Below are 12496 nucleotides of genomic sequence, written 5' to 3' on the forward strand. Positions count from 1 at the left end.
CAAGATCAAGAGTTGTAGGATTCACCCACTGAACCAGCCAGGTACCCCTGGGCTTATTTTCTAAAATAGGTTTTTCAGGTCAAATGTTTCCCAGAAACCTAAATGATAGAATGGAGATGGGAAATTCAAAGACATGAAGTTATGTCTTGACTTTATGACAAATTCAACTGGCTGCCTGTCAGTCAATCAAATTTTGAGACATTTGTTCCCTCAAACATAAAATGTGAAGAACTGTTTGCTTTCTTATTTCAGAGATAGTTAAAGAAGCGTATACAACTCAGAGCTTGGGGAAGAGTTTACACCAACACAGACATTAGTAGTTGGTGCTACTGGGCTGCCCTTCTCACGTCATGATACATCATAAATGCCTACTCTCTGTCCTTGCTCTTCCTACGTGCTTTCTCCTCTTTATTCTCATTAATGTGTAGTTAGTTCCTAATCACATAGACTTTGGGTGTAAATCAAAGTTGAGTATGAAGAAAAGGTATTAAAACACTACCATCGCCTAATGAAGCCCTGTGAAGTGTATGTGATAGTTAATTTGTCAATTTGACTAGGCAATGGAGTGCCCAGATATCTGGTTAACCATCATTCTAGGTGTTTCTGTGAGGGTGTTTCTGGATGAGATTAACACTTAAATCAGTAGACTGAGTAAAGCATCTTACCCTCCGTAATGTGGATGGGCCTCGTCCAATCAGTTGAGGGCCTAAATAAAACATAAGGTTGACCCTCTGCTGAGTGAGACAGAATTCTCCTGTCTGATGGCTTCCAAGCAGGAATGTCATCAGCTATTACAGCCTAACTAACAGCCTTGGGACTTGAACTGGAACGTCAACTCCGCATATGTTGGACTTGCCAGGCTCCATAGCTGCACACGTCAGTTCCTTATAATAAATCCCTTTACATATGCATGTATCTCCTATTAGTTGTGTTTTCCAGGAGAATGCTAATACAGAACCATACCGTTATATACTGAAACTCTGCAGACAAAATTTGAGAGAATTCAAATTAGGCTTGAAAGTCAAAGAAAAAGCAGAGCTGTTCCACCAATGAAGGCCATATATAGACATATTGTTGAGTCTCAGGTATTTACAGCGGGATCAAAAATACATGGAGTACTTTCCAACACACATCACTTTCTAGTGGTTTCCCACTTATTCCTACCTGCAGCCTTGGGGATTATTTGGCTTTAATAAATGAGTCACTTACATAGCTGAAGCCTTTTCCTATACAGTGAACCAAGATGGCAGAGGGAAAAAGGGCACTGAGGTTCACTCCCTTGGGCAATCTGCCACTGGATCTTACAGAATACCATGGAGATTTCTACATCTTCCAACCATAGCCTTATATCATGTCAAAAGCAGACTATTGCTTACAAATGAACAGCAACACACAGGAAAGGCCTCCTGTTAGATGGGACAGAGTTCTGAGGACAGAAGACAGACCACTCAAAGAAGAGTTAAATCTGGAGATGACAGGAAAAAATGAGGACCCCAAACATATCTTAGCAATAGCTAGGGCAAATGAATTGGGGAAATCATCTTGGGAGTAATTCTGGCTCATTAGTAGTAATGAAAGGGCAAACCGTTACTTACTGTGGAGGGGCCTTCCTTGACCTGTGATCTCTTTTTCTCTATTTGTTTGGTCACTCAGTTATTCTGTTCAAAGTCCAAAACCAGGGCAGTCACAGTTCCACAGCTCTGTTCTCAGCCCTTCCTTGGGTCTCTTAAAAACACTCCACAGGACATGCTTATGTTTTCGTTCTGTCCAAAAACCAGCTGAGTGGTTGGAGGGGCATCTTGTCTCAAATATGGAAAGTTCTCTAGGGAAGGGCTACAACAATATCCATGTTCCTAGCAATTGTACCAACACGTAGCATCCTGATGACAGGATATAATTATTTTTAGTATAATTCTAATTCTAATTCATGTAAACATTTCCCTCTTTTTAAAAAATCTTAGTTGATTTCCCTTTTCTTTATGGACAGGACATACAGAGGAATTAGTTACATTTCAATTTCTTCTTTAATTAGTTTCAGCCCTTTAATGTTCACCACTTAAGAAAAAAATCCAGAAGGACTGGCAGGCCAGCCTCGAGCAATGCTTGAAAAAGCAGGTAACTCTTGAGTCAACACATGGGAAAAGAAAACATATTCAATGTTTTTTTTTTTTTTTTTATAATGGTCACATTTCCAAGCAGTATTTGGAATGTTACATCAAGTACTGAATTGGTATTAGGCGATGGATACCTGTAAATTAATAGACAGAATAAACATTTACCTACATTTTTTAAAGGTGTTTAAAAAATAAAATCTCCACTTCCACAATACTCTTGAATTATTCATCAGTATAAAATGGCACTTTAACAAACTCACTTCAAAGGAGAATAACTACCATGAATGCAAGAGTTATTTCACTTTTATTTGTGACTTTGCAGAGGTTCAAACCGGCAAATAATAATCAATTTTCTTTTCACATAAAGGGAATTAGTTACTCCACTAATACCTTCAGAACCGTTGTAACAAAAACCTATTATTTTAAAAGGGTAATACAAAAGAGAACTTCACGGTCTTAAGAGACTATGCACAAGTGATAATACTTGGTATTAAAAACCAAGCAACCAACTAACCAACCAACCAACCACTGAAAGTCTGGCTCCCATTCTCTTTCTGAGAGTATTTGGCCTCTGATCATTCTCTTAAGACAGTAGTTTCCAAAGTCTGGTGTGTATTAGAATCACTGGGAGAGCTAACAGAGCACAGGGGAGCCCGGGGCATTTATATAGGGAATGCCTGGGTCTGTACATCTTTACCAAACTCCCCAGTGATGCTTTCCAAACCAGGCTAGTCAAATTATCCGGGTAGCTTTGAAAAACAACAAATTCCCAGGCTCCACCCCAGGAAATTTTGATTCAGTGGGTTTGAGAAATCTTAAAACATAAAATAAACACCTTATTTTAAAAAAATGTTTTTTTAAACAAACTTCCCAAGTGGTTCTGATTGGTCAGATTTGGGAGTTGCTTACTTAGGATGCTTACTTATCTAAATAAGTGTCTTTCAAAAAATTCTAGGCCTCTGAGTTCATTAAGAATATTCATAACTTTGGGTAAGTTATAAATCACCATCCTGTGAGAATTTAACAAATTAAGCTGTCTAGAAGTGATTTGATACTAAAAACCCTACCCGATTTAGCACTTAAATTACTTAAAGATTTTCTGTCTATCTACTCAGTCCCCTCAGGCAAAGGTCTGTACATAAAATTTGTTTCTTAAGGCTGTTAAGTGCTAGGCACCCAAAGTGCTCAGAAGCAAGTTGCCCCACAGGATTTTGTTCTATTAACCTCTCCCTCTTCCATTCAGACTCCCCGAGCTGTGCGGAACAGACCTATTTCAGGGCACCACGGCCAACTGATGTCATTTGCAGTGTTTCACGTCAGGACACCAACCCAGAAACCTGCTAACCCCGCTCCCACCCCGCTGGTAGCGAGATACTGAAAAACTCTAACGTGACAATTGATTTCTTTGGGGGAAAGAAATGCTCTCGCCACACACACTAAGTAGTTTAAAAGCTTGACTATTCTTGAAGCCAAGGTAAGAGAAAGCCAGTCATGACTTTAGAAGCTTCAAAAATACAGTGACTTTTGCGTTACCTCCTGTAGCCCAAAAACCCATGGATATCCAGCCGCACTCCTGTGCATCTTGGAATCAGAGGTTCAAATTCAAAGTCCAAGACAGGAAGAATCTGACAGCGATAACCTACGATGAATGTGGGAAATGCCCTTTGCTCTCGTTTTCCTCGCAATCTGAAGTCCTATCAGGTTGAGATATCAACATACATCAAATGGGAAAATGAACGTGAAAAACAGGTGGGGATTCTGATCACAGGTGCCGATTTCCAATGCTTCCCACAAAATCCCGGATCCCAAATGGAGAGATAAGATGAGCTTTCTTACACAGAAGGTGCCAACTGAGTCACAGCAGCCAGCAGCCAGTGGGAGCCCACCTGTGAGAGACGCAGAGATGCATTTGAGTCCCAGGCTTTCCTTAGTGATGATGGTCCTTCCAGGACAGCGGGCAGGAGACAGTTCAAATGCACATGAGATTGCTGGGTGGGCAACCAAGGGAAAGGGATGAAGAGACCTCCTGACAGTGGGAGGGAAACAAGCCAAAAACTACTAGCAGCACGCCCAGCTGGAGGAGGGCTTGGTCTGCAGATTGATGTAGTCCCCTTGGGTGGACAAAGACATATCTTCTCTGGAATTGCTCATCATCTTTTCAATGAGGACTCTAAAAAACAAATAAAAAGTAAGCCTGATAAACCGGGTGGAGGAAAGGGAGGGATGGCAGACAACTGTCTGCCTTATCACCAGATGGCATTCGGTAAAGCCACAACCTTAAATGCTCCTTTGTCCCCAGTTATCTCAGGAGAAAGGACAGCATCCCTGACCTTCCGAAGCTGGGATTCCAGCGGCTCAGTCTGTTCTTGTTTGTTCAGAAACAAGGAAAGAGGGTCCAAGGCAGGGAGCGGCGGCAGAAGACAGGTAAATCTGTGTGTCTAACCCCAGAACAACATGAGCTACTCACCTCATGGCCTCGTTGATATTTTTGTTCTCCTTGACCGATGTTTCTGTCCAACCTGTGAAACCATTCTCTTTACTGAACCGGTCAACTTGGTCTCGGCTCACCGCCCAGGGGGACAGATCACACTGGCAAAGAGAGTACACAAAAGGCAACACCATAAACTTCCTGAGAGTAGGAACACTGCTCAGATAGTTGCGGATTTAAAACCTTTCCACCAATGGCTAAGAGCACCAGCATCTAAAATCTAGTCAACATTCTCCCCAAAGAAAGTCCCAGCATCCCTTGAAAGGAGGTAGAGATGATTTTGCCAACTTGAGAAGGGGAAATGGATGCCTGGAATCAGAGAGCATTTTAGACATGCTTCCTCTCTGACCACAGAGAGAGGCCAGGGGCCATTTTCCTAGATTAACCACATACTTTGTTGGCCAAGAGCAGGCAGGGCACGGGCTCTCCATTAGGCAGCGTGAGCTTGCTGTCCAAGTCCTGTTTCCATCTCTGGCTGTTGGTGAAGGTTGTGGCGTTGGTGACATCGAACATAATAACACAGGCGGAGGCATCCCGATAGTATAGTCGTGTCATGGAGGTGAAGCGCTCCTGCCCTGGGAGGAAAGAAGGGAGCTGTTGAAAACGTGATGCTAACAACTAGTCTCAACCCCCTCCAATACCCTGCCCTTCGTGCCTTCACTGTGGGGGGACAGGGCAGTAGGCACTGTGGCCGAGTCCAGATTCTGTACCCAGACCGCCCAAGTCCAAATCCCCGCTCTGTCATTTACTATCTGCGTGACTTTGGCCAAGTCAAGCTTTCAGCGCCTCAGATTTCTCATCTGCAGAGCGGGGATAAAAGCAGTAGCTTTGATCACAGGGTTGCTATGAGGATTAACGAGTCATTGAATCTAAAATGCTGAGGAAAGTGCTTGGTATACAGTAAAAGTCAGCTATTATTATTATTGTCTCTATTTCCTGGGGATCCGGTTTCTCACCAAGGTCAGCTGAAACGCTGGAAAAAGCACCCTCCGTCTGCTGTGAGAGCGCCCACCTATGGTCTGGACAATCCACCACCCTGCCAAGCTGCTCCACCCACAGAGAAAAGGCCCGACCTTTATCCAGGGCAAAACACCTACAGAAAACATCTACAGCGACTCATCTTATGTACCCTCTGAGCGACCCAGTCATTCTGGCTCCAGAAAAGCCCTTCTGGGATTGCTACCCCACTTTTTCTGAGGGCTTGCTGATCCAACCAAAATTTCTTCCTTTGTTCCTAATGCATCTTTGTAGCCTACCTGCAATATCCCACAGCTGGAGCCGCACCACCTCTGAGTCAGACCACTGGAGAACCTTCAGAGCAAAATCCACTGAAAATGCACGTAGAATTGAATAAGATTTACCTTTAAAAAATCCATGAACAAACCCGGAGCAAATGTGCACTTTCAACTAGAGACACATAACTCTAATCCTTTCTATTTACTTTTCAGCTCTCAATGGGCTGAGATGAGTCCACCACACCTGTGGAACAGACAATTCTTTTTTTTTTTTTAACGTTTATTATTTAAAAAAAATTTTTTTAAGTGTTTATTCTTTTTTTTTTTTCTTTTTTTTAAATTTTTTTTTCAACGTTTTTTATTTATTTTTGGGACAGAGAGAGACAGAGCATGAACGGGGGAGGGGCAGAGAGAGAGGGAGACACAGAATCGGAAACAGGCTCCAGGCTCTGAGCCATCAGCCCAGAGCCTGACGCAGGGGTGGAACCCACGGACCGCGAGATCGTGACCTGGCTGAAGTCGGATGCTTAACCGACTGCGCCACCCAGGTGCCCCTTTTTTTTCTTTTTTTTGAGAGAGAGAAAGAGAGAGAGTGCGCGGGAGGGGCAGAGAGAGAGGGAGACACAGAATCCGAAGCAGGCTCCAGGCTCCGAGCTGTCAGCACAGAGCCCGATGAGGGGCTCGAGCCCATGAACTGTGAGATCATGACCCGAGCTGAAGTCAGATGCTTAACCGACTCAGCCACCCAGGCACCCCTATTATTATCTTTTTAAGTAAACTCTACCCCCAACATGGGGCTCGAAGTCACAACCCCAAGATCAAGAGTCACATGCTCTTCTGACGGAGAGTGTGCCTGGCACAGACGATTCATAACCACCCTCTGAAGGGGTCTTCGGCTTTTATTCTCTCAACAAACTCATCGATTTGTTACTACATCTCTCAGGCTGGGGGACAGGAGGGTGGGAGCAATTGTGAAAACCATTCCTGATTTCAAGCTACACAGTTTCTGGGAGGTCTAGGGGGTTTCCTTAGGGATGATCGGGCAAAAGGGGGAAATGAGGTAAGTGTGGGTAGCTTTCGCATCTTCCACATTCAATTTCGCTGTTGGTTTCTAATCTGATTGCATTACGAGGAGCACACACCCGGGCGGGGGGGGGGGGGGGGGATTCTATACCCTCCATAAAGCCCTAGGAATTTGGGGCAGGAATGGGCTAAAGTGCAGGGGTCCCAGAGGATTCCCAGGAAGAAGAAAGACCCCGCATGGATGATGCTTTAAGAGCAGTGCTGGAATCTGTAGATGCTGAGACTCCAGGAGCTAAGCCTGAAGGAGTCTGCCAGGGGGCCAAAGCCTTTTGATAAGGAGAGAAAATGAATAATTTCCCAGATTTGGAGATACATTTTCCCGCATCTGTGACAGAAATGAAAGCCAGGGGAAATTTAGAATAATTACTGAAAAAAAATATATAGCCGGAGCCAATTATTCTTTACTAAAGGAAAACCAGAGCAATTGCTAAAAACTAATTAGCGAAATCTTTTTTTTTAAGTTTTATTTTTATTTATTGATTTTGAGAGAGGGAGAGAGAGCGTGGGTGCAGGAGCTCACAAGTTGGGGAGGGGCAGAGAGGAGAGACAGAACGCCAAGCAGGCTCTACACCATCAGTGTAGGTGAGATCACGACCTGATCTGAGATGGAGTGGAACGCTTAGCCGAGTGGGCTACCCAGGCATCCCTGTATTTTTAACCAAATCCATGAAATAGGGGACCTCATATTATTTAGGAGTTAGGGGGCAAAATGGTCAGGAAATAGTTTTTGAAACTTTAAACCCTAAATTTCGGGGCGCCTGGGTGGCTTAGTCAGTTAAGCGTCTGACTTCAGCTCAGGTCATGAGTTCGAGTCCTGCCTCGGGCTCTGTGCTGACGGCTCAGAGCCTGGAGCCTGCTTTGGATTCTGTCTCTCTCTCTCTCTCTCTCTCTCTCTGCCCCTCCCCCACTCACACTGTCTCTCTGTCAAAAATAGATGAACATTAAAAAAAATTTATAAACCCTAAATTTTGCTGGATGTTCCTAAGGAGGATGTTTTAATGGTAGTGTTAATGCTTGTTAATTTTTTTAAATTCCATAATGGACACCAGCACCCATCTTCAATATTTACATTAGTGCAGGTTTTTTCCTTAAAAAAAAAAAAAAAAGAGTTCTCTTAATGTAGATAAATGAATAAATGTTGTGTTACTCTCCCCCTTCACCAGCCGTTCCCAGCTAAACACCTTCTACCTAACACAAAGGCATTTCTACCTCTGAGGGGAAAAAAAAAAAGTTGAGTCCAAAGCCTGTCCCTAAAAACAAATGAATGCACTCCTTTGTGTTCCCTTCCTTTTTCACCTCCCCAGTTTGAGAGAAAAAGGGGTGGAAGGGTAGGCCAGATAATCCATATATTTCAGATTTCCTGAAGAATTTCTAGGTTGCCTTTATTTAAGCAATCCATGGACAAAAATACACACAGCTTACCAGCCTGGATAAGCATCAGATTGTGGGGGTCAGGAGCTCTCCCAGGTAAGCACCCCCAAACAAAGCTGGGATTCTAGGGGCGCCTGGGCGGCTCAGCCTTAAGGTTAAGCATCCAACTCTTGATCTCAGCTCAGGTCATGATCGAGCAGTTCTCCGAAGGAGCCCCACGTGGGGCTCTGCGCTGACAGAGGGAGCCCGCTTGGGATTCTCTCTCTCCCTCTCTCTCTGCGCCTACCCTGCTCTGTCTCTCTGTCTCTCTCAAAATAAATAAATTTTTAAAAATTATTAAACACACACACACACACACACACACACACACACACACACACTAGCGTCCTTTACGGCCAGATTAAACACCTTTCTGTTCCTTCATCAGCTGCCTGGAACTCCTGTGAGAGGCAGGCCAAGAGCCCCAGCCGGCACCCAACCGGGCCTCCCAGGTAGGAGGGGTGGGGGTGGGGGGTCCCAGCGGTCTCTGCTGATGACACGAATTTGCCCATGACCGCCTGGAAGGTTGCAGGAGACCTGAGTTCACAGTTCCCGGGGGAGGGGGGAAACGCAACAATTGCGCATTTTCTCATCCTCCCTTCCCCATTCCTCCTCTTCACACCTTCGCCCAATCTCTTCCCCGGCAGTCAGCTCAGGCTGGGTGAACCTCACTGGGGAAACCCAAGAGAAACGTGCAAATCAAACACCGGGCAGTTACTCGCTCCAAGATCCCAGACACCTACTTCCTGACGGAGGAAGGGCCTTGAGGGCTCGAAGCCCCCGGCTCCCCACCCGCAGGGGTCCGCCCCGCCCCCGCGGCGACGTCTCACCTCCCACCGTGGACTTGTAATGTTTGTTGAAGCTGTCCTGGGAGTATCGCTGCACCAGGGACGTCTTGCCCACCGCGGCGTCCCCCACCACCAGCACTTTGAACAGGTGATCGCGTCCGCCCATGGCTGGCGGGCTGGACTGGTGAGGGAGGCGGCCAGTGGGGTAGGGGGGGGGGGGGGGGAGTCGCTTGTTTTAACTCCTTCGGTTCCGGACCCCCTCAAACCGAAGACCGCCCGCTGGAGCGGCTCTGACGAGAAAGCAAAAAGGGAAACTTTGCACTCAACCTAGACGCGCTTCCTCCCCGTGCGGCCGCAGCCTGGGTGGGGCGCAGGGCGCGAGTTCCGAGCCCCCGGGCTGTTCGCACCTTCCCCCCCCCCGACCCCCCTCCCCCCCCCCCCCCCGCACCGGGCTGCCCAGAAACTGGAGGGGACCCAGCGGTGCCTCGCCCACGGGGACTTCCCCGGAGCGGCGCCAGCGGGCGAACCCGGGTCAGCGCTTACACGGATGGGGCCAGACGACGGGGGCCCTCCCCGCCCTGCACAAACCAAATTCCGGGCAAGGAGCTGCTCACACTTAGACCCCGGGGACCCTGGGCCGCCTAGGGCGGCGCGGGGCCCCTTGTCTTCCTCCGCACGCGTCACGTGCAGGGCGGCTTGGGGCACTACATTCCCCAGCTTACCTCGAGGCGAAGAGAAACTAGCGGAGAGCGGAGAGTGCCCCGCGAGGCCTCCTGGGAAAGGTAGTTTATGCACTTTTTTTTTTTTTGTTTTTTGAAACGCTGCACAAAGTTTCAAGGCTTTCAAACCTCTTCGGTGGTTCGGGATCTTACTTTATAGTAAGCCCGGAATGGAAAAGATCCTTCAGAGGCGATTTATTCCACACGATCTCACCTGCCTCATTCCGTCCCCAGATTTCTCATTAAAGGTTTTATGGAACAAAGGTTAAAAATTGTTCCATAGATTCCATAAATGATTCAACTAATAGAAGTTCCAGCCTCATCCCTCATGCTCCCAGCGAAGTCCATTTGCTGTTTCTTTGATCACACAGACAAATCTCCAGTATCTTAGGAACATGAAGGCTAGCTCTTTCATTTGCCATGTGGCTAGGATAAGTCAAGTTCAGGGACATTTGATCAAGAGACTGACCCTTAGAAAAACTTATGCCATTAAATGTCAGTTATTATTATTATTTGATAACTGGCCACAACAGTAAAGGTAGAAAACGAAGAGACAGTTCCTTATTCTCACTTCACAATTCCCAATCTCATCGTTTGAACTGGCAGCTAACTGGAGTCCACTGGGAGTCCTCCTCCATTTGCTGCTGCCGTTGCTCATAAATAATCATTAAACTACACTTTTGCCAGTGATTTAAAAATTTCGGCCTATAGCTTTCATGACCTACCCCACCTTTAAAGAGTTAAGGGGACCTGAGATTCATGGCAAGCAAAATAGCTCTATTTTTCTGAGCTTTTGCCAGAAACAGAAAAAACAGCAAGCCCTGGGAAACACAGCTATGCGCAGGTCTCTTTAAAAAAAAATTTTTTTTTAACGTTTATATATTTTTAGAGACAGAAAGACAGAGCATGAGTGGGGGAGGGGCAGAGAGACCTGGTAACACAGAATCGGAAGCAGCCTCTTGATAGACAGGCTATCTCTTATGACCCTTGAGGACAGAACATCAGCATGATTCATGAGGTATTTGGCCCAAAATGTTTGTTACCCAGGGGGCGCCTGGGTGGCTCAGTGGTTGAGTCCAACTTCAGCTCAGGTCATGATCTCACAGTTCCTGAGTTTGAGCCCCACATCGGGCTTGGAGCCTGGAGCCTAGAGCCTGGCCTGGAGCCTGAAGCCTGCTTCAGATTCTGTCTCCCTCTATCTCTGCCCCTCCCATGCTTATATTCTGTCTGTCTCTCTCTTTCAAAAATAAATAAACTTAAAAAAAAAAGTTTGCTACCCAAGTATGGGAGGTCAGGCTAGCTGGTCATCTGAGAGCCCTTTCCAAGGGTCTCTTCTCAGTTCCCATTGGCTTTGATGTAGCTGACGACCCTTTGACAACTCTTTGACTTTGTGGTTGGTCCTCTTGTCTCTCTGACCATTACCTTTTTCTTTTATGGTTTCTTTCCACCCCATCACGCCCAAAAGGGGCTATTTTTCTAAGGCTTGATTCTTGGTCCTTGAGCTGATCATTCATTAAACGCCATTCATGAATTGCTCTTGGCTTCAAATATCTCTCAGTCTTGACTTTATTTATATTTTTATCTCCAATCAATTATATTCAACTGGTACTTAAAGGTGCCTCCACTTGGATGTGGTTTCACAGCCTCCCTCTTAGTACATCATCACAAAAATGGCTCCTTTTCTCAGGGTCCCCATTTTTGTCACTGGTCTCATTGTTTCTTTGCTCCACTCAGGTTTCAGACCTCGAGCACTAAAAACAAAACTTTTTTAGGCCCGCCTGGGTGGATCAGTCGGTTAAGCGTCTGACTTCGGCTCGGGTCATCATCTCACGGTTTGTGAGATCAAGCCCTCAGTCGGGCTTTATGCTGACAGCTCAGAGCCTGGAGCCTGCTTCACATTCTGTGTCTCCCTCTCTCTCTGCCTCTCCCCCACTCACACTCTGTCTCGCTCTCTCTCTTTCAAAAATAAAATAAAACACAAAAATTAAAAAAACGTTTTAAAATGTTTATTTATCTTTGAAAGAAAGACAGAGTAAGCACGAGTGTGGGAGGGGCAGAGAAAGAGGGGAACAGAAGATCTGAAGTGGACTCTGCCCTGACAGCAGTGAGCTCAATGCAGGGCTTGAACTCATGAACCTTCTGATCATGACCTTAGCCAAAGTTGGATGCTTAACTGACCCACCCAGGTGACCCTGAGCATTTAAAAAATTTTATTTTTCTGTGGTAGGAATACTTAACATCAGATCTACTCTTAACACATTTTTAAATGTGTTATGAGATACAAAAAAATACAAATGTTTAAGTGTGCAACAGAGGTACAGTGTCGTACAGTGGATCTCTAGAATTTACTCCTCTTGCTTAACTGAAACTTAAGCCCATTGATCAGAAACTCTCATTTGCCCCCTCCCCCCCCATTTTTTGGCAACAGCTATTCCACTCTTTGATTCTATAAATTTGTCTATTTTATTTTATTATTAATTTTTAAATATTTAGTTATTTGAGAGAGAGGGAGCAAGCGGGGGAAGGGGCAGAGAAAGAGGGAGAGAGAGAATCCCAAGCAGGCTCCACACTGTCAGCGCAGAGCCTGATGCGGGGCTCGAACTCACAAACCCTGAGATCATGACCTGAGCCAAAACCAAGAGTTGGATGCTTAAGCCAC

The 12496-nt window shown here is 45.8% G+C and overlaps 1 protein-coding gene across 4 annotated transcripts; it reads right to left on the reverse strand.

The window, feature by feature from the left end:
• Positions 1-2401: 2401 nt before the first annotated feature.
• Positions 2402-9838, reverse strand: RAB29 (RAB29, member RAS oncogene family). 4 transcript variants are annotated; one of them, XM_058700471.1, is made up of 6 exons: positions 9733-9838; positions 9161-9408; positions 5859-5930; positions 4996-5177; positions 4582-4703; positions 2402-4284 (listed from the first exon to the last, which is right to left on the reverse strand). In XM_058700471.1, exons 2-6 carry the CDS (start codon positions 9282-9284, stop codon positions 4173-4175), a joined length of 612 nt encoding a protein of 203 aa, XP_058556454.1. In that variant the 5' UTR covers positions 9285-9408; positions 9733-9838; the 3' UTR covers positions 2402-4172. The 4 variants fall into 4 exon arrangements, with proteins under 4 accessions (XP_058556454.1, XP_058556453.1, XP_058556455.1 ...); XM_058700470.1 differs by having other exon boundaries at positions 9707-9827; XM_058700472.1 differs by having other exon boundaries at positions 2402-4000; positions 9662-9808.
• Between the last annotated feature and the right edge of the window lie 2658 nt (positions 9839-12496).

The sequence above is a fragment of the Neofelis nebulosa genome, chromosome 15, assembly GCF_028018385.1.
Source record: "Neofelis nebulosa isolate mNeoNeb1 chromosome 15, mNeoNeb1.pri, whole genome shotgun sequence".
Lineage (NCBI taxonomy): Eukaryota > Metazoa > Chordata > Mammalia > Carnivora > Felidae > Neofelis > Neofelis nebulosa.